The sequence below is a fragment of the Epinephelus fuscoguttatus genome, linkage group LG4 (assembly GCF_011397635.1).
Source record: "Epinephelus fuscoguttatus linkage group LG4, E.fuscoguttatus.final_Chr_v1".
In the NCBI taxonomy this organism is placed as follows: domain Eukaryota; kingdom Metazoa; phylum Chordata; class Actinopteri; order Perciformes; family Serranidae; genus Epinephelus; species Epinephelus fuscoguttatus.
In genome coordinates this window covers 6,878,442-6,905,499 of record NC_064755.1, presented here as the reverse complement: position 1 = coordinate 6,905,499, position 27,058 = coordinate 6,878,442, and the positions used below count along the sequence as shown (strand labels likewise).

Sequence of the window (27,058 nt, the reverse complement as noted above, 5' to 3'; positions counted from 1 at the left end):
TTTTAAATTAACCAATCTCACAAATTACTTTTTTTTTAATATGATGAAATATATGACATGACGTATGATGTGGATCTAAGACTAATTTACCAAAAAAAAGATATAATTTGTTATAGAGAAAATGATCTAGACAGAGGTCATGTCTTCATTTTGAATCCTCTCATTTTATATGGCACATTTTTCATCTATAGATCAAATGCTCTAACAGGGAAAACCAACATCCACCACTTCATGTATGAACTGGAACTTTACTTTGAAACTGTTCTTTGTTCTCCTTGTTTTAAATTGTATTCTTTCATGCTTTTGTATAATGTTTATTTATGGGAAATCACTTTAATTTCTAAATTTATGGGACATGTCACTCCCAATTATTTCATAATTACTGTGAGCTCTAAAAAATCATTTCAAACTGCCTCTGACAACCATGCGATCGGGATGTTTAAACCAGAGACAAATTTTCATTCTTTGCAGTGACACCTTTAATTACCGCTATTTCACAATAAACATGTCAAAAAAGACACTTGCATGGAATCAAAAGACTTGGATAAGACGCCCAGTAAATGTATTCTAACACAGATATAAAGGGGTCCAGGAAGTAATTATACCAGTTAGTTTTGGTGTGGAGACATAAACTCTCAAACTTGGGACCAACACAAACAACATGACAGCTTGCAGAGATCAGTTTCCAAGTTTGGCTGCAGCTGCTAACTGTTCCAGCTTCTGAGGGAGGGTGACAGTGGCAAAATGGACTCTGTCCTCCTTCAGTTTTTGTCTCACTGTCTGCGTCAGGCCCAGCTCCATGTACTCCTGTTTCTGCCTGTCATACTGAGGCCAACTGATGAGCCCAGGACCATTGGGAGAGCTGAGGAGATATTTAAACATGCCAGCTACAGACATTAGGAAAATCTATGCAGAAAAAAACATCTTTATATATGCTTGCTACTGATTTCCTAATATCAGGCTTTAGGATGAATGTCTGCCTTATTGCCTGGTAATATGATTTTGCACATTTTGTGTACTTTACTTTTCTTTTATCACTCAGTACTCTGTAAGGTCATAGATATGTTAATTTCTCTTTCTCTGCATGCTTCATACCTTATACACATAATATAAAGCATAGCCTATATTTCTGGTTCAGCTACTGTATTTATTCTTGAATTGTGTAATCTTTTATTTGAATCTTGAGTGAAGATTTGCTGCTGCAACAGCTCAGTTCAGATATACTGTATCTATAAATATATGCTCATTCTGCTGAATAATGCCATTCTACTGTTTCACAGTAAAAAGTTTCCAAAGCATGACGTTGCAACAGGTTACTCTTCAATTAAGTATCAGTTTTCAATGAAGCAGCTTCTTGAGCCAGTCTGCCACTCTGCTTATCATTTAATAAGACTGTATTTAAAACTGCATTAACTGACTTTTTTTTTTTTTAGAATAACAAGATGTAAATACAAGTTGTGAAAACAATGCTGACATGTCATCTTATAAAGTTGAGCATGTTAGCAAACAGTTGCCTATTTACACATCCAGCAGACAGAGAGCAGCATTAGCATTAATTGTGGGTGCTAAGAGAGAGTGAACAAAGCATTAAATTTGTGGCCATGAAACCAAAACAATATGCTTGAGCAACAATTTTGGGCATTGGAGTGTCATCTAGTGGTCTACTGAGGTACTGCAAATTGGTTCAATTAAATTAAAAATTATGGCAAACCTATGTTTTTTTTAAGAAATTTAAATATGCTCTGGAATTCACATAAATTAAAAAACCATCATACCAGGTTAATTTGAAATAGTGGCCAAAAGTGGAATTACAACTTCTGGGTCCACCATGTGATGCCAAAGTGCCAAAAAAGGCTTTTCCACCAAAGACTTACATTGGGAAAGAGACCTCTGTAAATCTGTGGATACATTTTTTTGAGAACTCGATTCAGTCCAGTAATATTTCTAAAGTCTAGAAGAGCTACATGATTAAATCAATTCTACCCCCATTCAAGTTAGCTAAAGGATAAACCAAAAAAATCTGTGATGTTATACCCATGAAGTTGAACTTCTTTGGCTTCATGCGCCACTAAACAACTTTCAATGCTGTATCCAGTTCTCTCTATGTATTCATGGTTTTGCCATTGGTTGTTAGATGATGCAGTGACACAAATGGATCGTTGGATTTGTTTTTGAAACAAAAAAGTGATGGAGGAGACAACTCAGCACTAGTAAAAACTCCATGGCATGTGATGAGGAAATATGACCATGAATACATTAAGTTTGATTCATAATAGCAGGCAGTGATGCAGAACTGAAAGCACAGTGTGCTGAAGTGGCGAAATTCTGTAAAATGAGGCCTTAAAATCATCAAAGCTCAATATGTCAAAGTGTCAATATACTGGAAGTTAATGAAAACTGTCTGCTTTAATTATATTTTTTATTCTCAGTGCTTACTCACCCAGTACGGGCAAAAGCGCCCCAGTAAGACATCATGGTCCTACAAAGACTTTCATCCTCTCTGGAAATGTTACCTGAAGATGGAACAGAAGGAGTTTAATCAGTCACTTCAGTACTTTTGTGTTGTAGTGGTCCCATTCATTCCTTCATTTATTCCAACAACAAGTTGGGCATGAAGTGGAGAAGTACTTAACCCTCTAAAGTTTGCAATAAGTAAAGACAGGAGCAGAAGGGCCCATCTTATCTATACAGTATATGGATATATACCATATTACATATAACCTACTGATGATTTTTATATCTCCATTCCAGAAACATCCACCAAACATGAAGCCGACATCGTCTGCATGATCTGCCTTCACAAAGCTGGGTCTGGTGTGTTTGTGTATCTCAGCACGGTACACAAACTCATACATATAAACTGGAACACCCGCATCTAAAAAAAAGCCAAGAGATAGAAGACAAGAGATGTATGCTTTGGCTGAGATGTAGGTAAAAGATCAAGAGCAAGGATGAGGTATGAACTGTCCTATTATCAGGGTGAAATGAAACTTCAAGAGCATCAAGTAATCTACAATCTATACCAGCAAATTACACCAACATGAAAACAACTTCCTCCTACATTGGTCAGTTAGTCCACTGTGTGTGACACAACTAATTCACATTTGTTTCCATTTATTTACAGAGCTGTCAGGATGCTTCAGTGCCTTCAGTGCCTTGTGTCCTCTGACCTGAATGGTATCCAGCCACCTTGACAACAGGCAGCGTCATCAGCAGGTCCCCCATGATTTCAGTGAATGCATCTCTGATTTCCTCTGGTGTTTTAGCATCCTTCAAGTATTCATCAGCGATAAGGTTGTTGGCAAAGGAGGCCTGGAACAGGGAGGAAGGTTGGACCATCAGATTTCCCTCTGAGATAGGGGAGGCCGGGGATGGTTGTAACACAGGATAGTTGTAACAGTTTTAATTTCTCAAATCAGGAACAAGCCGCAAATCACCTGATTCACTCTGAACATGCTCAGTTGAGTTTATTCCTCATGTGAAGAAGTAGCAAGTAACAACACACACACATGGCTGGACTGGCTACCACAACAAAGAACAGAGAAACTTGGATTACAACAATGAGTGTGACTTCATTCTCTGGCAAGGGACGCCATTACTCCACTATATCTTTACATAGCAAATCGTGTTTTACTGCTATAGTAATGTTCTGAATGTCCGATACAGCTCCTTTAAACTAATGTCATCAGGAATGTGTTTTAAATCACTTGCATGAAAAACACATTGAAGGTTTTGCTCCCTAAAAACAAAAGAAAAATTGAGCTTTTGTGCGCTTTTTTCAAGTAATGTTTCTTTGCATCGCTGGACTCTGATACTCAGCAGTAAATAGGTTGTGGCCATTGATCATTACATTCTTCACCCTTTTCCTTAAATTATCATATGTTGTATTTCTTTGTATGTTTATTTGTGTGTGAATGACTTGTTTATGCGTTCATTTTTTTTTTGCAAACTCACTTGCCTGAAGTTACCCCCTTGAGGGATGAATAAAATCTTAAACATGTAATTAAACCGTCATTATTGACACTACCATTTTGTTTTGAGTCACTAGTTTTAGTCGAATTTTTAAGGGGTGAAAGAAGAGTTGAATAATCAATCATAGTCACACACAAAAAAAATTATAAACTGTAAAATTAAATAAATTACTATAATAAATCAATCAATATAATTTTCATTAACATTATAATTATAATCAACAAGCATCAGTAGCTATGATGGATCTCACCCCAGGAGGATTGAACATGTTGACCACTGCCAGCACAGACTCTCTGCTCATACCCTTCTCCCAGCCAGGGGGGGCGAAGCTCTGTGATCAACATGAGACAATGCTTCAAAATGAGTTCAAGATGAGATAAAGAAAACAACCACAGTTCCTTTCAGAAGAGAGTGATCTGAAGATTGAAGTACATTATGACTGAGTAAACGCATAGAGAACTGTGTGACCTGAGGCAGGATCCATCCAAACTCATGGTTGGTTATTCCCATCATCACTGGAACCTTCAGCACTTCTTTCCTCTTGAGAAGCTCCTCTGCTGTGTCAGTCAGAAACACACCATCCACCACGGCTCCCAGGTAAATTTTCATCTAATCACAGGGCAGAATTGACTGTTACTGAACTTCAGTGCAACTTTGGCCAAGTGGATGAAGGTAAACCAGTCTTTCAGTGGGTGATTACCAGCTAAGAGTGTTCAAAGGGTGCCATCTTGTGGCTAAACTTAGTCTTGACTCTTATAACTCTGATCTTGCATTTTATAGTGAACCTGGACAAAATTAAACTTCCCTTTTGGGTGAGGTTTCTATTAGCTTGTTCATCCTCTATACCTGCACAGTATATATCCGATTTCTCTACATAATTAGGCTGAATAAATTTAGATTTGTCATCTGGATTACAGTAATCTGCAATTTAAAATAGTTTTGGTTTACGTTAATCCAGTGTTCATCCATCTGGAAACACACAGAAATGTAACTTAAACTATACTGACTACAAAAATCATTGTGATGCAAGACAGAATAAAACACAAAATCATCAAAATCAAATTAAAGCAAAATATAGCTCTACCATCTGCTTACTCTTACCTTTTTTGTTGAATCAACTAGCTCATCTTTACTTTTTCCTCTCATACATTGGACCAGTTCCTCTGTGCTGCTGCGGTCACATCCAGTAAGGTTGGCAACAATCTAGGTATAGAGAAAAGATCAATAAAAATCATAAATACATAAGTAAATGTATCCTGACACAATAACTCTCTAGAAAAGGTGGCAGGCCTCTCTTAGGCATGTGAAAGTTGCAATGAAAATGTACTGAACTTTTCAGCCACTGCACAAAAGAGCCAGGATGTCCAATATCTTGTTTGACATTTGTTTTGTTGATCAGCAGTAGTACTGACTTTGCTGACATATTCAAGTGTTCAAACAAGGGATGCACGATAATATCAGCAGTATCAGCCAATATCGTCTTTAAAATGAACTATCAGAATCGGCCAACATGCTTTTTCTTAATTTGCACAATGAATGAATATTATATACACTGAAAAGCATTGTATTTCATGTCTCCATCTGCTGGTGGGCCACCAGGATAAGAGTATGCATGCATAATATGATGTTAATTCCACTACAGTAGAGACTTGGTGATGACTAACATTAGGTGGGGAAAAAAGTGGATATATCGATATCTGTATCGGTCAAATGAATTGCTACATATTTTCATAAGTTCAAACCTACTTTTATGCCAATTTTCATTCTCTTCAGTGATAAGAACTGTGCTACAAGACCTACAGTAAAACCTAAAAATCCAATGCCAAAGCAGTTTTCCTATAACTGTATTTAGCATTTGCTTGCTAGTTCTTCTGTTGGACCTGTGCTCCGATTAGTTTGCTAACTTTGCACTATTAAAATGTTTGAACAGTAGATCAAAGGCAGTGGCTCTCCAAGGGAGAGTCTTGGGTGGGGCCTCCTCACTGACCCCCATGAAAATATTTGGAGGCTGATATTACTGTCTTTAAGAGGCACTCATTTTTTAAACTAAAAAAATACCATGAAGGTAGCGGTATTTAGTGGGCTAAATAATGCTCCAAAGAAGGCTAAATTAAGGTAAGGAAACAACTGGCATATTCATTGTCACATAGGTCTTTTGAGCTCTCACCTCAAGATATCTCAATGAAAATAAGTTTATGGGTACCCGCAAGTCTCCCCTAAACTTGTTCCCCGTAAATGTTTTGTTCCTTTCAATCAATGCACTCTTTCAAAATAAAGCTGTAGGCTATACAGTGCCCTCCAAAAGTATTGGAACAGTGAGTCCAATTCGTTTACTTTTGTTGTAGACTGAAAACATTTGGGTTTGACATCAAAAGATGAATATGGGACAAGAGATCAACATTTCAGCTTTTATTTCCAGGTATTTACATCTGGATCTGATACACAACTTAGAAGATAGCATTATTTGTAATGGAACACAAAATTTTTAGGTGAGCAAAAGTATTGGAACATATAAACTTAAAATAGATTAAAGTGAATGAGACTTAATATTTAGTTACAAATCCTTTGCTTTCAATAACTGCATCAAGCCTGTGACCCACTGACATCACCAAACTTTTGCATTCTTCTTTTGTGATGCTTTTCCAGGCTTTCACCGCAGCCTCTTTCAGTTGTTGTTTGTTTTGGGGGGTTACTCCCTTCAGTCTCCTCTTCAGCAGGTAAAATGCATGCTCTATTGGGTTTAAGTCTGGAGACTGACTTGGCCAGTCTAAAACCTTCCACTTCTTGCCCCTGATGAACTCCTTTGTTGTTTTGGCAGTGTGTTTTGGGTCGTTATCTTGCTGCATGATGAAGGATCTCCCAATCAGTTTGGTTGCATCTTTCTTTAAGTTAGTACACAAAATGTTTCTGTAGACTTCTGAGTTCATTTTGCTGCTGCCATCATGTGTTACATCATCAATGAAGATGAAAGAGCCCGTCCCAGAAGAAGCCATGCAAGCCCAAGCCATGACATTACCTCCACCGTGTTTCACAGATGAGCTTGTATGTTTGGGATCATGAGCAGATCCTTTCTTTCTCCAAACTTTTGCTTTTCCGTCACTTTGGAAAAAGTTAATCTTTGTCTCATCAGTCCATAAAAATTTTTCCCAGAATTTTTGAGGCTCATCTCTGTACCTTTTGGCAAATTCCAGCCTGGCCTTCATATTCTTCTTGCTAATGAGTGGTTTGCATCTTCTGGTGTAGCCTCTGTACTTTTGTTCATGAAGTCTTCTGCGAACAGTAGATTGTGATACCTTCACTCCTGCCCTCTGAAGGTTGTTGCTGATGTCACTCACAGTTGTTTTAGGGTCTTTCTTTACAGCTCTCACAATGTTTCTGTCATCAACTGCTGATGTTTTCCTTGGTCTACCTGTTCGACGTCTGTTGCTTTAGTACACTTTCTTCTTCAGGACATTCCAAATGGTTGTACTGGCTATGGCCAATGTTTGTGCAATGGCTCTGATTGATTGTCCATCTTCTCTCAGATTCACAATTGCTTCTTTTTCACCCATAGACAGCTCTCTGGTTTTCATGTTGGTTCCACCTCTAAATGCAGTCTGCACAGGCAAAATCTATCGTACCCAATCTGAAACTGAGCTCAGACATTCAGTGCTATTTATTGTTTGAATAATCAATGTAATTGGGAGACACCTGGGCAACAAAACACACCTGTCAGTGACATGTTCCAATACTTTTGCTCTCATGAAAAATGGGTGGGTTCAAACAAAATGTGGTATCTTCTAAGTTGTGTATCAGATCCAGATGTAAATACCTGGAAATAAAAGCTGAAATGTTGATCTCTTGTCCCATATTCATCTTTTGATGTCAAACCCAAATATTTTCAGTCTACAACAAAAATAAAAGAATTGGCCTCAATGTTCCAATACTTTTGGAGGGCACTGCATTTGTCTTTTTAAGAAGAAGGACAAACAGCCTATTTGAAGATCAATGAATTGCCTAACATATAGGCTACAGATACATGACATATTTTTTTAACTTTACCTGGCCAGCATCAAACATCAGGCCGACAAAGTTAGAGACTACTGGTGAAATACGGGTGCATAATTAATTGCCGCAATTAATTGCAGTACAGCCCGTTTTTCAGCTGCTGGCTGCAGCAGGTTCACGCAATATTGGTATGATTTCAAAAATTGTTTCTCTGATTAGTAACTTAGACACAAAACATGAGAAAATTGGGTCCAGGTGACAAAATCCAAAGTTACCCTTTAATACAGCTTTAAGTAACCATGGCTGCCAAAGAAGGAGACGCCAACCCCGCTACCTCTTCTACTCTGCTGACCAGTGAACACGTTTCTTTATGTTGCGAAACAGCGGCTCAAGTGGGCGCACTGCTCGAGGTAAAACTTGCCCAAATCTGTGAGACACTGAACGCGGTTACCACAAAGTTGGAGAACTTTGACAAACATTTTGGAGTAGTGGATGAACGTGTTGAGGCAGTGGAAAAGCATATCTCCACGACCGAGGACGATGTAACCAAGTTTAAAGCTCGCCTCAACCAGGCAGAATAAACAATCTCCACTTCTTGGGTTCAAAAGACCGACGAACTTGAGAGTCGCAGCCACCGCGATAACATCCAGATATTTGGACTAAAAGACAGGATTGAAGGAAGACAACCTATCGACTTCTTTGAAACTTGGCTGCCTAATGTTTTGCACCTTGACACAAAGCATGGAACCGTGAAGATTGACAGAGCCCACAGGACGCCAGGGACTCCGAGAAGAGACAACAAGCCCCATGTGGCCGTAATCAAGCTGCATAACTACGCGGACAAGATGAAGATTCTGGCCGCCTACAAGGTAAAGCAGCCTGTGATATATGACGGAGTAGCAGTCTCCATCCATTGTGATTTATCTACAAGGGTCATTCAGCAAAGAAGATCTTTCAACGGAGTCTGCATCTCTCTGATCAACAAAAACATCCGTTTTCGCATGGCCTTCCCCGCTACTCTCATCTTCTCGCATGATGGCGTGAAATATTTGTTCACCAAAGCTGAGGAAGCTCAAGCACTTTCTCAGGCACAGAAATCAGAGGATGATTGGACAGAAAGCAGGAAGCTATGTCTGTTTTTGTTTTTTTGTTGGTTTGTCTTTGTATGAGTCTGAATTGTCTGATATTGATGTGTGTGTGTGTGTGTGTGTGTGTGTGTGTGTGTGTGTGTGTGTGTGTGTGTGTGTCTGTCTGTCTGTCTGTATGAATGCGTATTGTTCCCAGAGTACATGAAACTAGAAAATCTATCCATATGGGTTTCTTTAACTTGAAAAATGGGGATGGTGATTATGCTCAAGAATGCTGGCTTGATGGTGGAAACACTAATTGTAGGCAATACGAACCTGAGCAACATAACTCTTTAAACACTGAGACCAAGTTTTCCTTGATACACTTGAACATTAGAAGCCTATCCAAACATCATAATGATCTTGTTACTTTACTGACTACTACTGGATGTAAATTTGACATTGTTGGATGCAGTGAAACCTGGCTAACGACAAGTCCTATTTTGATATTTTGAAGCTAAAGGGTTACAAATTCTTTTACAAGAATAGAATTGGGAAATTAGGTGGAGGAGTGTGTCTCTATGTGAACTCCAGACTCCAAACTAACATTAGTGCAACTGTTGATCTGGATGACCCTTCTCATTCCTTATTCATTGATATAGAACTTCATAATGGTAAAAAACTTATAGCTGGAATAATTTATCGACCCCCTGACTCAAACCTGGATATTTTCAGAGACAATCTGAAAGAAGCATTATATTCCATAAACAAGAAAAATAACAACTGTATTGTAATGGGTGATTTTAATATAGATATTTCCAAGGAAGATGCAACTACAAATGTATCATCAATGCACTGCATTCCTTCTCATTCTTTCCAACGATAAACACCTACACAAGAGTAACACATTTGTCCAAGTCTATCATTGACAATATTGTCACCAACATTCACAACACCAAGCTGGAGTCTGGAGTGGTTCTGGCTGACATAACTGACCACTTTCCTACTGTGTTGTTTGTAAATGTCGCCTGTGAACTTGCACCCTTTCCCTGTAAGAAAACAATGAAAGTGTTAAATAACAGAACTTTGAGGCTGCTTTGTGATAACCTGGAGACGAAGTCATGGAATGATGTTTACAGTGCTCATGATCCAGACACTGCATATGACAGCCTAATCAGAGAAATATCTGATTCCATTTGTAACATTATTCCTGAGAAGACTGTCACAGGCAGAGCTGATGATCAAAACCCCTGGCTTTCAAAAGGAACATTAACTTCCATAAGACAGAAAAACAAACTTTATAAACAGTATACTAAAAATCTGAGTATCATTAATAAAAATAAATATAATGCTTACAGAAATAAGCTCACTCATTTAATAAGGAAAAGTGCCCATTACACCGAGCAGCTAAGAACAGCCCAGGGTGACACAAAGAGGACTTGGTCAGTCCTGAATAATGTCTTGAACAGGGAAAAAAATACATCAGTGCTCCCTGACCATGTAAGGAACTCTTCGATCAATTCAATACTTACTTCGTCTCCATTGGTGAAGACTTGGCAAATAAAATCAGCCTTCCTCAAGGCATTTCTTATAACCAGTATCTCACAGGGGACTATCCTAACTCTTTATTCATGAAACCGACTGATGGAAATGAGGTATATGAAACCATCAAGAAGCTGAACAACTCTCGTACAGCTGGTGTGGATGGAATCTGTGGCAAAATCTTGATAGCAATAGCCTCTGCTGTCGCCAAACCACTTGCATATTGTATAAATCTATCATTTCTCTCTGGTGTGGTGCCGAAGATGACCAAAATTGCAAGAGTAATACCAATTTATAAATCTGGTGATAAAAATAGTATCACCAGCTATCGTCCAATATCTGTCTTGCCTGCTATCTCAAAGATTTTCGAGACAGTGGTTTATAACAGACTCAGCAAATATCTTGAAAAGCATAATATACTCACCAGCTCTCAGTATGGTTTCAGAAAAAAGAATACAACTTGTATGGCAATTTTAGACATTATAGAAAAAAAATTATGACGCTATTGATCAAGGGAACTGTGGAGTGGGTGTTTTTCTGGACCTCTCAAAGGCCTTCGACACCATCGACTTTAACATCTTACTGCACCACTATGGTATCAGAGGACTGGCGCTCAAGTGGTTCAGTAGCTATTTACATTGTAGACAACAGTATGTTGACATATACAGCTATCAGTCTCAAAAAATGAATGTCAAATACGGGGTCTCCCAAGGTTCAATTTTGGGACCATTGCTCTTCATCCTTTATATTAATGATTTTGTTAATTCCTCTAAATTCATTCATTCATTCATTCATCTTCTAACCGCTTCATCCTCTTGAGGGTCGCGGGGGGGGGCTGGAGCCTATCCCAGCTGACATCGGGCGAGAGGCAGGGTACACCCTGGACAGGTCGCCAGACTATCGCAGGGCTGACACATAGAGACAAACAACCATTCACGCTCACATTCACACCTATGGACAATTTAGAGTTACCAATTAACCTAGTCCCCAATCTGCATGTCTTTGGACTGTGGGAGGAAGCCGGAGTGCCCGGAGAGAACCCACGCTGACACGGGGAGAACATGCAAACTCCACACAGAAGGGCTCCCACGCCCGGGATCAAACCGGCAACCCTCTTGTTGTGAGGCGAGAGTGCTAACCACCACACCACCGTGCCGCCCAATTCCTCTAAATTACTGCATAAAATTATATTTGCTGACGATACAAATTTATTCATGTCCCATAACAACTCATATGAGCTTCAAGATCTATTTAATGCTGAACTACAAAAAGTAGATACCTGGTTTAAATGTAATAAATTATCGCTTAACATCAGCAAGACTAACTTTATTGTATTCCATTCTAACAAAAAAACAGTGGATCATATCCATCTCAAGATTGATGGAAAGGAGTTGACAAGAGTAAAGTCAACAAAATTCTTGGGGGTCTTCATAGATGAGTCACTCAACGTCAAATGTCACATTGAGCATCTGTTAACTAAATTGTCTAAATATGTTGGTCTATTTTTCAAACTTCGATATTTCCTTCCTTTACCTGCTCTCCTTATGTTATACAAAACCTTGTTTGAGCCTCATATCAATTATTGTAATATTATTTGGTGCAACACCTTCCCTAGTCAGCTGAAGAAATTAGAAAGTTTACAAAAGAAAACTAGAACTGCAAGCAGTTATGAACGGGGGCCAAGCCCCCCCGTGCGACTCAGTCCCTGTGTCCCACAGAGCCCATGGAAGTTGTCCCCGAAGGACGACGGGCTCTGGGCGAGCGCATGTTTATGAATGTGTCATTTAAAATGTGGAAGTTACAGGCAAAACTGCCTTTGCATCCGTTATAGCGCCACCTATAGACCGATTTGCCACGGATTTGGCACAAAGCCTCTGGATGACCTTGGGAACAAGTGACTTAAGTTTGATGTTGAAAGCATCTACTCTGAGCGAAATATGAAACAATGTGTGTTTTTTAGCTAGCAGAAAAGATTGTTTGGTTGTAACAAGCGCATTTTTTGAAGTGCCAAAATTCTTTTGATAACTTTTCATCAGACACATCTGTAGATTCTATGTGCAAAGTTTCAGGCAGGTGGCACTTAAAATGTAGGAGGAGTTTGAAAAAGTAGGTTTTGGACATGTGGCGAATTAGCAGCAGAATGTGCAGCAGAAGTGGGCGGGGCCTGTGTCAGAAAACCAAGCTCTATCCAGGGAACACATGGATATAATGTTTGTGAAAGTGTCATTTAAAATGTGTAAGGTGCATGCAAAAACGCGTTTGCATCCGTTATAGCGCCACCTAGTGGAGTACATGTGCAATTTTTGGTACGGAAGATCTGTGTCCTATTCTATATGTACCCTTAAAATTTCAAAGCCTTCAGCATAATAGTTTGGCTGAAATTAATGTTTGTTGTTTATCTTGTAATAAGCCACGCCCACATTGACCAGTCATGACCACCTTCAAGATATGACCTCAGAATTGGCCCTACATCATACCAACCGAATTTCATAGAAATCGGTGCAGCCATTCAAGAGATATAAACTTACCATATTTGTAGCGCCTCCTAGTTGCCAAAATTCGCCAAATTCGGCTCATACCCTCACAGTCTTATGCCAACCAGTGATCTCAAATTTGGTGTTAACAGCATTTAGTTTGACCGAGATATCCAACAGTTTGCATTTTTCTAGCTAGTTATAGAAGTTTGTTTGTTAATAATTTGCGCATTTTTTGACCGAATAAAACTCTTTTGATAACTTTAGATCAGGTCCAGTAGAAGAGTGTATATGTCAAGTTTTACGCAGATTGGACAAAATCCCAAGAAGTTCGAAAAAGTAGGTTTTCCAGTTTTCGCAATTTTGCGAAAAAACTTCCTAGGCGCAAGTGGGCTGGCCTATAGCAAAGTGATTCAGCTCTATTCAGGGAAGCTGGGGATACAAGATTTTTGAATGTGTGACATATGGTGTGGGAGCTATAGGCAAAAACGCATTGGCCTAGGTTATAGCGCCCCCTGCAGGCAGATATACATAGTTTTTTGCGTCTGAGGTACATGCAGGGGTCTGGACCACCCCTCCAAATTGCACCGCCCTCCCTTCCACGGTTTAGCCTGCAGCACCACTTTTACCTACGGAAGAATAAAAATATAAATCTTTACAAAAACAATAGGTTTCCTAGCACCACTGGTCCTAGGAAATGCATCTGCTTGCATACGTGTTCCCTCAGCCCCTAGGGCTTGGTTCCCTAATTATATGAGCCATAACCTGGTCTGGTTATTGTAATGTTTAATACTACTGCTACAGCAGGACCTTTACTTTGAAATGCACCTGGACAGGAAGCAGATAAGGAAGTAGCTTGACTGTATGTGTGTGCAGAGTGGAAGGTAAATAAAACCTGACGGCATGACCGATGGCTCCCGAACAACCATGTACCTTGTTTTATTAATATAGGCATATAGTCACAACATGGTGTCAGACTAAGTCGTTAGACTACGAACCCACCTGCAAACAGATGAAATGGAGGCTTTCGGTGTCCCTACCCCGAAGACGGACTGGGATTCATCCAACTTACCTGACGCATGGCGGCGCTTCAGATAACATGCTGAACTCATGTTTACCGGCCCGCTCGAAGGGAAGACGGAGGGAGAAAAATGCAGTTTCCTCCTTCTATGGATCGGGGATAAAGAAAGGGACATCAGCAACACTTGGACATTAACCGAGGACAATGCTAAACTGTTAAAAACGTACTATGATGGATTTTCAGCATACCTCACGCTGAAAGCTAACCCCATATTTGCCAGGTACAAGTTTCATGAGAAAATGCAGGGGAGCGGTGAGTCATTTGAACACTTCGTAACAGAGCTTAAACTGCTCGTTAAAGACTGTGACTATACAAATGGTGAGGAAATGGTCAGGGACCGTATAGTATTTGCTACCAACTCACCCAGAGTAAGAGAAAAGTTACTCAGTCAGGGACCGGAGCTAACACTAGAAAAGGCAATCGATATAGCCCGCTCCTACAAGCTAGTGCAGGTGCAGCTAAAAGCTATGGCTAATAACAGCCACGAAGTGCATGCAGTACACCACAAAACTAGCAAGCCAGGTACGGCGAGAAGATCTAGCAGGCCAAATGAGAGCCCGAAGACGACAAACAAACCCTGTAGTGCATGTGGGGGGCACCACAATGAGCTAACTGAATGCCCAGCAAAGGGGAAACAGTGCTTAAAGTGCCGAAAATTTAATCACTTTGCAAGAGCATGCAGATCAAAGTCCCTTACTCCCAACAAAACAAGACAAAGAGACATACACACAGTTGAGAGAGATGATGAGGATTTTGACTCGGAGCTGTTTGTGGACACTGTTACAGCAGAGAGTGAAGATGATGAAAGTGCTTATGCAGACATAAGACTGGGATTACAGAATAAAAAACTGACATTCAAACTTGATACAGGAGCACAAACAAGTGTGATACCTGCAACAGACTTTGCCACACTCATGCCCGGCACACCACTAATGACTGCTGAATGCAAGCTACTTGGCTACGGGGGGCATCCGCTGAAAGTGAAGGGTTACTGCAACCTAGAAGCCAGATATAAGGACAAGTCAACCACCCAGAAGTTTCACATCGTAGACTACAATGGCCAGCCCATCCTAGGCTTCAAAGCGTGTAAAAAACTGGGACTTGTCAAGGTAGTATACTCGGTCACTGACACCAGCGAGGCAAAGTGCAACTCACAGCCAGCCAACATACGGCGTGAGTGCTCCGATGTCTTCAAAGGCACTGGTAAATTCCAGGGTGAGTGCAGCTTCAGGATAGACCCCAGTGTAGCACCAGTGGTTTGCCCGCCACGGAGGGTGCCATTCGCCCTAAAAGATCACTTAAAAACAGAGCTGGACAACATGGAAAGGGACAACATAATTTGCAAAGTGACTGAGCCCACCCAGTGGGTTAATGCCCTGGTAACATGTGAAAAGCCAAAAACAGGCAAGCTCAGAGTGTGCCTAGACCCACGGCTCTTGAATAAGGCAGTCCTTAGGCCGTATTACCCCCTACTCTCACTCGAGGATGTGACATCAAAACTGGCTGGGGCAAAATACTTCAGCATCCTGGATGCAAGATCTGGCTACTGGGCCATCAAGCTCAGTGAGGAGTCGTCCCTGCTCACTACTTTTAACACTATATTTGGCAGATACCGTTTCCTCAGACTCCCCTTTGGCATCGTGTCAGCCCAGGACGAGTCCCAGAGGAGAGTGGATGAGACATACAAGGGCCTCAAAGGAGTGGTCTGCATCGTGGATGACATCGTTGTGTTCGGAAAGACAAAAGAGGAGCATGACCGCAACCTCCGAGCCATTCTCAGCCGAACCAGAGAGAGAGGGTTGAGGCTGAATCCGGACAAATGCCGCATCTGTGTGTCTGAAGTGAGCTACTTCGGACATAGACTCACAGCCAATGGCCTGAAACCAGACCCCCTCAAGGTAAAAGCAATCAGAGACATGTCACCACCAGAAAATGAGGCAGAGCTGGAGATGATCCTCGGCATGGGGAATTACCTCGCCAGATTCGCTCCCAATCTGGCTGAGGTGACTGCACCACTCAGACACCTGCTGAGACATGACACAGAGTTTAAATGGGACACAACACATGGAAAAGTGTTTCAGCTGATGAAAGACACTATCATGGCCGAGCCAGGGCCAGTGTGAGCCTATTTCGACCCTGAAAAGGAAGTGACACTACAAGTGCATGTGTCGAAAAAAGGCCTGGGTGCAACTATCATGCAGGAAGGCAGGCCAGTTGCATATGCATCAAAGCTACTCAGCGACACAGAAAAAAACTATGCCCAAATCGAGAAGGAGCTTTATGCAGTCCTATAGGGGTGTAAAAGATTCCACGAATACCTCTACGGGCGACATGTAACTGTTGAATCTGACCACAAGCCACTAGAGACTATACTCTGCAAGCCACTAGCACTTGCATCACCTCGCCTGCAGCGCGTGATACTTGCACTGCAGAAGTACAACATAACCCTCATACACAGACCAGGAAAAGAGATCCCAGTGGCTGACATGCTGTCGAGAAAATCTCTGGATGACGAGGACAGTTCACTGTCTGAGGCTATGGAGACCCAGGTACACACTGTCATCAGCGCAGCTCCAGTGAGTACAGACAGCCTCGATGACATCAAGACAGTTACGGCTCAGGACGAGCAGCTGTCCACTCTCAAGCGAGTCATTCGGTCAGGCTGGCCGGAAACAAGAAAGAAATGTCACCCACACATCAGTGAATACTGGAACCACCGTGATGAGATCACAGAGGCAGACGGACTTCTTCTGAAAGGTGAGAAGATAATCATTCTGCACAGATTCAGAGAAAACATGCTACAGCGTATACACATGGGACATTTCAGGGTGGAGAAGAGCAAACACAGGGCCAGGGTCATATTGTTTTGGCCAGGTATGAGTAAGGAGATCGAAAAAACTGTAATGAACTGTGATATATGCCAAACACATCGCAACACCAACACAAAGGAACCCATGCTCTCACAGGCTATCCCAGAGAACCCATGGCAGACTGTAGCAACAAACCTGTTCACATGGAACTCAGAGAACTACATCATATTATGTGACTACCTCAGCAGGTACTTTGAAGTTGAACACTTGCACAACATCACCACAGCTGCTGTCATCCACAAAATGAAAGCAGTATTCGCTAGACATGGCATACCACGTAAAGCTGTCAGTGACAATGGGCCATGCTACAGCTCACATGAATTCCATCAGTTTGCAGAGTCATGGGGTTTCCAACATGTCACCTCAAGCCCACATTATCCACAGAGCAATGGCCTGGCCGAAAAGACTGTACAAACTGCAAAGTGGATCCTCACAAAGGCCAGAGAGGACAAGAAAGACCCATACCTCAGTCTGCTAGAGTACAGGAACACGCCGGTTGACGGCCACAAATCTCCTGCCCAAATTCTGATGAGCCGCAGGCTGCGCTCCATCTTACCCACAACAACACTGCAGCTACAACCTCAGGTAACCCCTCAGAACACAGTGCAAGCAAGGAGAGATATGCCAGCAGCGTCAGAAACAGCATTATGACAGGTCTGCTAGGCCTCTACCAACACTGCAGGTTGGAGCGCCCATCCGTTTCCAGCAGGATGATGGCAGGTGGAAACCAGCAACTATCATCCAACCTGCAGAGACTCCACGAAGCTACCACATTAAAACCAGTGATGGACAGACTTTCAGGCACAACAGTCAGCACCTTCTCAACACCTGAGTGGACCAGCACACACCTGCCATACAGCATCCTGAGATCAGTGAGGATGATCTGATCTCTGGACAAGGGGAACCAGAGGAACAGCAACCTTTCCAGGGTTCAGGACATGAACCAGATCACTCTATGCCTTGTCTCCGCACAAGGTATGGACGTGCCATTAAGCCAAGGCAAGTCCTTGACTTATAACTGATAACTGATTGTAAAGGGTGTACGAAGAACGCTGCCCTAAAAAAAAAAAAAAAACCACATTGTAATTTACCTGCTGTATGTCTTGTTATGATTCTGACCTGTTATACCCACTTGTTGTGAGATGATCATGTAGTTCATTTACTCTCAGAGAGACAACAGACAGAGAAGAAAGTTCTTTATTACCTCTGTGTGCACAGTAACTCAGAATGCAGAAAAGTACTAACATATGCACTAAAAGAAAGATGACTGGATTATACAGTGTTTTTGTTTTGCACTATGACATAAGGTTGTTCAGTTATGTGCCCTTTTGCTTATTATATTTGCATTATGACTTGAGATTGTTTAGTTTACTGTCTTACATATCCGGTCAATACCCTGCTATTTTTTTTTTGTTGAAGGGAGATGTAATGTTTAATACTACTGCTACAGCAGGACCTTTACTTTGAAATGCACCTGGACAGGAAGCAGATAAGGAAGTAGCTTGACTGTATGTGTGTGTAGAGCGGAAGTTAAATAAAACCTGACGGCATGACCGATGGCTCCCGAACAACTGTGTACCTTGTTTTATTAATATAGACATATAGTCACAACAGTTATAACACTCCCACACGTTCCCTCTTCCACAACTATAATCTTGAATCCAAGACTCTACAAGCTCATCCCAGCCGCCCCACACATATTTATAATACCAGAAATACACATCTTATACACGGTAAAAAAAAAAAGACGACTGAAATGCACTAAGCATAACAACCAGGGGGCTGCAGATCTGGAATGGGCTTGATGAGAGTCTGAACACATCTAAATCCATCTCTGTTTTTAAAAAGAACCTGAAACAAAAAATGCTTAATTCATATGTATAGTGTCCTTCACTGATCTTGGAATGAATGTATGTTGATTTGTCCTTTGTCCTTTGATTTGTGTTTTATGTTTTGTGTCTGCAATACCTATGTTTTGTGTTTGTAACATGTCTTGTACCATGTCACTGCTATACATCTTGACTCATCTTCCTGATCAGGCTCCCGCCATAAGCTTTAAATAGCTTCATGGGAGACCTAGCACTCCACTAGGGTTGGGATCCGGATCCAGTTCTTTTTTGGAACCGGGTCCAAAGTTCCGGTTCCGGAACCGGTTCCATCACATTTGGCGTAATGGTTCCTGCAAACAGTTCCTAGATTGTACAAAAAAAGAAATAAAATAAATAAACCGTCACGTGCATTTCCATTAGAGTGCGGCACGGGGATATTTCTGTCCGAGCCCGACATTATCTAATCACTAAAGCACTGACTTTGTGTCACACAGTTGTCATGGTTACAGGCTATTTAACAGGCTGGGCGTGCGCCGGGTGCTCAGCGGAGAGAGACCTCCATGTTTGAGACGGGAGCGGGCGACGGGAGCGGGAGACGGGAGGTCCGACGCTTCCGACACCTATCTCCCTCTTTTATTTAATTTTCAGCGTTTAATCAAGGCGGAGGCTGGCGGCGGGAGGTCCGAGACTTCCAGCGAGGGGAGAGGTAGAAACAAACAGCCAATGTGTGTCTGTGTGTGTTATGTTCAGGTGTTGTCACGTAAATAACAGTGTCCAAGCATGAATGCATATAAGTATTTTTTATTACATTGTTGTGGTTAATTTTAATAGTGTTACTGTAGAAATCAGAGAATCACGTTTTGTTGTTATTTATTCTCAGGGAGATGATACAAGCTCTAAATCTGAAATACACACCACACACAAATGTGTATTTTCATCTAACTGTACTGTGCAACAGTTAGAATAAAGTTTTTGTATTTGTATGATTGCATTTGTGTTTATTATATACTTGTTTAAGTATAGCAAGTATAATGAATATAATGTAGGGATCGGTAAGAGGAATCGGTAAGGAATCGGAATCGTTAAAATTCTAACGAGTCCCAACCCTACACTCCACACAATTGTGTCTTGTACTTGTGTAACTGTTGACACATGTTGATTCTGTGTGGTGTGCGAATAAATCTGAAATCTGAAATCTGAAATCTGAATCCAAATGTTCAGGAGGTTTTTACTGAAAGCTGAATTATTCACAGAGGTCACTTCCTCTACAAAACAAATGGACCCAGTCTTTTAAACCAGCAAAACACTGAATAAAGCAGTTTCACATCAACAAAATTCAGTGTTTCTCAGAGGCTCTCGTCATGGAGGGACTGCTACCTATGGTAGTGCAAAAACACAAATAATGTGAAAACATGAAAATGTGAATGGCCCTATCTAGAGCCAGTGTTTCTGGCTGTGTGTTCTGGGCTACTGTAGGAACATGACAACATGCAACACAGACATGTATAAACGGCTCACTCTGAGGAACACATGATTCTTATTTTTAGGTGATTATACACCAAAGTAAACATACTTATTATACACGCTTGACCTTTAAGTAGTCAGTACTAAACACATGTTCAACACAATGAGACTGTGTTTGATAAATACTTTTCTGAATTAATGCTAACCTACTCAGTTTACATATCACAGTACCTTGGCAAAAGCCAAAGGATGGCTTGTAGTGTAGGTCCCAATTGTTGCTACTCCACTTTGAAAAATTGCCCTCTGAAACAGTCCTTCTGCTTGTGGTGACAGAGTCTGTTCATGAGAAATAATACATATGCAGTGACTTGACAAATGAACGTGATAAATAATAAATTCAAGTTGAACTTATACATTAGTGCTGAGGCACTCACATTTGGGTAGGCATGTTAAAAATGTGTAAATGCGTGTAACTAACATGCTTCTTTGATATGATGATGAGTTTTTGTTACCAGTATGGAAGCACTGATGCCTCCTGCAGACTCTCCAGCCACTGTGACAGCTTGTGGATCTCCGCCGAATGCCTCGATATTTTCGTGCACCCATCTCAGGGCTGCAAGCTGATCGAAGAAACCCCAGTTGCCCCAAGCATGCTCGTCTCCAGTGCTTTGGAACATGAAAAGTCAAGACACTTGCTTTGGAATCTCAGAAAATCATTTAAAACAGTTACTGTGATACTATGGGTATTTTTTAGTTTATTTTTATATTTGCAACCAGACAGAAATGGGATGAGCAACATACCTCAGGAATCCCAGAATGCCGAGGCGATACTGAATAATAACCATTACTATGTTTTCATAAGCAGCTAACGGAGAGCCATCATACTGAGAAGCTGCACCCATCGACAGACCTCCTCCATGGATCCACACCATCACCTGCCACATAACACAGGAGCCTGCTGGTCACAGCTGACCTCTCCACACAGAAAGTATAAGTTACAACCACTCATTATGCATCACCTGTTGTGATGCATAAGAAACAAAAGATTATAAGCCCATTAATAAGAGAGACAACTCTTTCTGTTTACAAAATGTGCTATCTAGACTCTAGCTGGGGTAGGCAGTTTCATTTTGGTATCAGTGGGCAAAGATCCCATAATACACTTTGAGCATATGCAAGTGAACTAAGAGAAAACTGGACTACAGCACCTCCTGTTGGCTTTTGAAAATCTGTGACGGGAGACTTTGGCCATTAAACAGGTAATTTCAGAGAGACGCCGTTACTACTAGCTGTTCTACAAATGCAGAAGTGTCTGCACATCCTTCTGGTGAATCCTGATTCAGTGGGTGAAAATCCTCCAGATAAAGCTGCAATTCCAATTGCCTACACTGCAAAGCACCCCCCCTAAAAAGGAAGATGGACTTATTAAAAAGTCTTTAAGAGAGTCAGACAATAATAATAATAAAAAAAGAGCCAATATCAGCAAAGTGTTTCGGAGTTGGAGAGTAAATGTTGCTAACAGTTTAGCCTACTGCAGAAATCACAGCCGTAGCTTAAGATCACGTTTATGTAGCTAATGTTAGCAAGAGCCTCGAATTACAGTGTCTCCTTGGCCTCACTCCCTGCCACTACAGACAACCTCTTCCAGGAGAAGTGTAGGAAGCGGTTCTGGAGATGGACCCCCAGTTAGCAGCCGCAGCAACCTGAGTCCAGCCAGTGCAAACCTCTGCTGCTGTTACATAAGTTAGACCTGGAGCTGCCACTGGCCACCAGCCCACTGTGACACTCAGCACTCGGATTTACACCAGCTATATTCAAGCTGCTGCAGCTACAAACCAAAGGTCGGTCGCCAGAGCTGCTGCTCAAAGCAAAGCAGTCAACAGTGCTGGAGAGCAAACTGGAGGTAGGCCTGTCATGGGGGAGCTAGTTAATTCTTGTCTCATCTGTGGTCTTATAAACACAGATAGAGAGAGCGGGGCAAACAGGGGCTGAGTACAGCTCTACACTGAAATAAGATTAAATAAATCAATGTATGGGAAACAGTGGGTTACTGTATGAAAAGCATCCACAGGGTCATCTGGTGGTAGGGGCTTAGGACAGAGAGGAGAAAGGTAGCTATAGGAGGAGGGTGCAAAATCTTTTTTTTTTTTTTTTTGCCATTCCCTGATTTCTGCCTACCCCAGCCATAAAACACTGTAACCAGCCAAACTACAAGTAAATGTGGTGTCATTTGTTATCGGTGCACAGAAAACTGTCAGAATTGCAGTTGGTGTAGGAATTAATAGCAACTGAGATTTCAGTTAAAGAAAAAAGATGAAAAACATTTAAAATCTAAGTGGAGATATCACATTGAAATGTAAAAAAAAAAAAAAAAAAAAAAGAAATTACTGAAAGTGGATTAAGTCAGTTAGAGTAATGAGTTAAACGTGTTGTTTAAATGCCACTTGGATGCTGAAATCATTCACATGTCTGCTAAAGCCTAAGTTAAATTTGATAGGCTGATAGCTGGTATGTGCTAAAATCATATATTGGAGTAAAGCCGAATCATCAGTCTCGGTAGGTGAACAGTCCATGGATATATGTTAACCTGACCATTGAACACAAGCAGCATCAAATCTTTACATTAACAAAGAAAGCTAACAAGCTAACTGAGCTGAAATAGCCAAACCAACACTATCTACCAACTGTGTGTTGTTATGAAGACTCTTGCATGGTAAAATCAAACATACACTGAAGCTTTGTTTGAACAAAGTTAATGAACAGCCAACAACAGCTCTATACTCAGCATAAAAGACAGGGTCAACAATATAACATGAAGACCTTTCATTAGAATTCAGTCCAACAATATCTTTAAGTTACTCCCTCCTTTCACAGAGTTAGTGTTTAATGCAGGGCTGTTTCACTGGATTGCATTTACACAGTGACGAGATTCTGTTGTTTTGTCCACCCATGTATATGCCCACTGTCTGTTTAACCCACCGGCAGTTTGTCCCCTTTTGTTGCCTCAGCTGAAGTGTATACATTCAGATACAGACAGTCCTCTGAAAGCTCTGACAGGGTGTATTGCATTGACATGGTTTTAGAAACATTCACAACTATTTCTGGGTCCTGGATACACCTGAAATAGAAAGAGGGAGAAGATAAAGTGTGTGTCATCCAGAGAGGAAAAAACTGTTGTTCAAATCTTGTCATGTTCTTTGCCCTTTGGGGGTTCAGTAGTCACCCGGTCTTACATGGGAGGCTGTTGTGTGCCGTCTCTCTCCCCCTCCCATGGCTGTGCATCCTGGGGAGCAGCCCAGCGGAGGGGCCCCACCGGGGGCTGGGCAAAAGGGATTCCCAGGTATTGCTTCACTCTCCTCTCTGTGCCTTTCACTGTAACGTATTCTCCTCTGATTCGGCCATTTTTCAGAGACACCACAGGGTCAGTGCTCCCTGCTGAAGATACAAGTATGTGTTTTTTGTGTTAAAGGACCATACCAGTGTTTGTGCAAGGTTATAAAAATGATGATGATAATGAAATTACTTAATAATGCGACAAATCTAGATTTTTTTAAATAATGTTGAACATATAGTGTATAGTAAAAAGGAGTCATTTCACTGGGTCTCTGACATAAAAAAAATGTATCCAATGATTTAGACATATCTTTCACATACATTCAATGTGAGTCTATGGCAAAAAATCTGGCTGATGAAATTAAAATTAAAGAAGGCCCGCCTTTGTGTCATTTATTCAGTTTTCTCTTTTATTGTTGCACATTTGTGAAGTGTTAAACTAGCATCCTCATTCCTGAGACAGAACACAAATGCATGTGGGGTGCTCCTACACAATGGTGACGTCATTCTAAAATACATTTTTTTCCATTTTTTTTTTTTTTTTAAAGGACTTTCTGGGCTTTTTAAAGGATTAAACCAAAAAGTCAAAAAATGCAATGTCTCTTTTACAATGGTGGTCTATGGGAAAACTGTTTTTGGGCCGCAAGGGATTTTTCATTGCAATACCACAAGTGGCCACTGGGAAAAAGTGGAAGCAAGCAAGTCACTGTGTCACGGCCCAAAAGTCACACATGATCACACCAAACAGACAGCCTACAAGTATGTATGTACGTTCTTCACTTGCATGAAAGGACATACCATACCCCTCCATACCTGCAGATGGCAGTCATTTGTAATTGTCATTCAAAAAGAGAGAGGGCTCCACTTTCACCAATGCCAATTCAACTAGCACCAACGAGCGTGGCAGATCCTCACCAGCAGCCTTGTCTTTGACCAACGGCTGACTGTCGACTTGGTGTGTCACAGCTTTAATACATTCATGAGTCAGACACAAAGGTAAGATAGCATTACATGTTTCATCTTGCTATTTACTGGGGGATTAAGTTAGCATGATTAGTCAATGTTTTGGCAGATGAAGATGACTGGACCTGTGACAGCAAATGTACACTGTCCTCCAGAAATGGCTGAGCCCCCCAAGAACGCTCCACGATTTTCATTCCCTATAGCAAGCACCGCAACTCAGCTAATGGTACACTTATTCACTACTCTACCCATTGTACAGTAAGCTGATGTGGTGAGGCCAGAACCTTATTGCTGTAATAGGCCCTATTGTTTTATTTGTATCTTGTATTTCCAGATATCATTCCAAATGTTCATCAGAATCCGAATGTGCTTGATTGGCCAAGTATGTGTACACCAACAAGGAATTCGACTCTGTTTTTGTCAATGCTCTCAATGTATTTACACAGAAATAGACAGCTAAGAACAATCGCCAAAGAGTTGAACAAATAAAGGTAAAAGATAGACAGGACTATTTTACAGATATGCGCCATAGTTGACTGGCCGCTACCCTTGCTTGTCAGCACCAGAAGTACTAGAAGGTTAAACTTATTAAGATACCCAGACGAAAAGGGAGGGATCATCATCTTCCAGGGGTGGGTCGCACACATAGAATGTCATCAAAATGTCACACCCGTACCACTGGTCACACATGTCACACCCACATTGTCAGTTGTCCTGTCCTGCTGGCTGTCCATTTTAGATGGATATCATTTTGGCTCTGTCAATACCTCTGATGCAGGCTTAAAGGCGAGACAACTCTGTCCCCTCATCCCATGATTGCACCTTTTACACAGAATGACGAGGCGCTATAACGTGAGTGAAATTCCTGCCTATAAGAGGCAGTGTAAAAGGAGCTATTGATGGCTCTCCTTCTCTCTCACATACATGTATGAGCAGACACGAGCGCTCTTAGACTCATGTGCACATCTACACCAACAGCGGATTGTAATTGTGATTAGCCTCTGTGCAAATGTATTTTCTTGGGCCCTCACCTCACCCCTAAATACAAGCACACATTTGTTCGCATGCACACACAAGGACACACAACCAGAATTAAAATCGAGTGGGGCACAGTGGACTGATTGGTGACCGGCGGCACCACTGAGTCCAACCTGCGTGAGAGCAGTAACAGAAGGACTGCTGATCTGACAGAGAGTTGGGGTAGGCTCCCCCAGGGTTTGCCCTGCTTGAATTCAAGTTGCTACAGCAACAGTCCGTGATCTGCCGCCTGCTCTTCTCCTGCCGAATTAAGGCCAGAATCCACTGCCATTATATGGCATGTGTCAAAACAGGCTTCCTTATTATTCAACTGAAGGGTGTTCTTCCTGTCCTTTGATCAGCATCACAGACAGCATCAGAAGCATCACATTAATCAATATTAATCTAACAGCCTATGCTGGACTCAAACCCTCACAGCCTGATCTCTCCAAGCAGCAAAAAATCACCTTCTTACATAGGCCCCTGACAGCCTCTGTGCCCCCGTGTGCTGCACCAGTTGCATCATCAATATTTTTACGCTATTGATCTGCGCGACTAGTAGCTACAAGTCCAGAGCTGTATGCGGATGCCGTGGGGGGTGAAAGTACTCAATATGCATACCCATCTGCCTCACTTGCACTCCACCTAAACTAAGACAGTCATTATTCATCATAGTCTATTACCTGCACCTTCTAACATAGCAGAGGAAAGTCTGGATGCAGCACATCAGTGTAAGCACAATGACCCGTACAACTTGTACTAAACTAAAGGATTTGAATACTTCCTCCACCACTGATTTTAAAAGTGTATTTAGCATGGAGACATGCATGTAAGTGATGGTAAAACAACAACAAAAATGCAATTTCAATCCAGGGATTACTTGGTGAGTTTGGAAATGTCTTTAATCCAGGTATTGTTTTAAGAAAGCCTTTCAAAATCTCTGAGAAAAATAAATCACAGTGGTCACGCTAGCCAAATGTCAGTATGGTCATTCTTCATTTGTGTAATTTGTTTTTGTTATATTGTTCTTAACATTCCTGGGGCTGCTAAGGATTTACAGAATTATACAATGAACCAATGCATTTGTCATCCACAGTGGACAATGCATCAAAATGTGGTGTCGTAGTTTGAGGTAAAATGAAGTGTTTTCTTACCTGGTGTTGTCTCTGCTATTGCTGTCAGCGCAGGAAGGAGATGAACAATGAACAGTGCTGTTCTCATCCTGACCGGGCTCAAAGAAAATACAGAGAGGTACAGTGTACTTTCAGAGAAAAAGCCCTCTGCCCCTGTCCTGGCCCTCTAGTATCGACCCGCCCACACACACGCACGCACGTAAGCACACGCGCACGCACACACACACACACACACACACACACACACACGATATTGTCAATATATACAAACATAAAGTAAGTACATGCACTTTCAACCTCTAACTCCCACACACATCACAAACAAG

At 41.4% G+C, this 27,058-nt stretch overlaps 1 protein-coding gene across 1 annotated transcript; it reads right to left on the bottom strand.

The window, feature by feature from the left end:
* Positions 1-451: 451 nt before the first annotated feature.
* Positions 452-26,850, bottom strand: ces3 (carboxylesterase 3). The gene is made up of 13 exons (XM_049575231.1): positions 26,754-26,850; positions 23,520-23,721; positions 23,266-23,404; positions 21,088-21,221; positions 20,799-20,952; positions 20,518-20,622; positions 5,074-5,175; positions 4,441-4,581; positions 4,223-4,303; positions 3,171-3,312; positions 2,726-2,875; positions 2,441-2,513; positions 452-862 (listed from the first exon to the last, which is right to left on the bottom strand). The coding sequence occupies exons 1-13, from the start codon at positions 26,818-26,820 to the stop codon at positions 679-681; spliced, it is 1,674 nt and encodes a 557-aa protein (XP_049431188.1). The 5' UTR covers positions 26,821-26,850; the 3' UTR covers positions 452-678.
* Between the last annotated feature and the right edge of the window lie 208 nt (positions 26,851-27,058).

What these genes read in the sequence shown, in the direction of transcription:
- ces3 (XM_049575231.1), bottom strand. Translation starts at nt 26,820, where the DNA reads ATGAGAACAGCACTGTTCATTGTTCATCTCCTTCCTGCGCTGACAGCA. An exon ending in CAAAAGGGGACAAACTGCCG is followed by an intron (nt 21,222 to 23,265) that starts GTGGGTTAAACA and finishes GTTATGTGGCAG; the next exon opens with GTGATGGTGTGGATCCATGG. An exon ending in TTGGATGGATCCTGCCTCAG is followed by an intron (nt 4,304 to 4,440) that starts GTCACACAGTTC and finishes TGTTGATCACAG; the next exon opens with AGCTTCGCCCCCCCTGGCTG.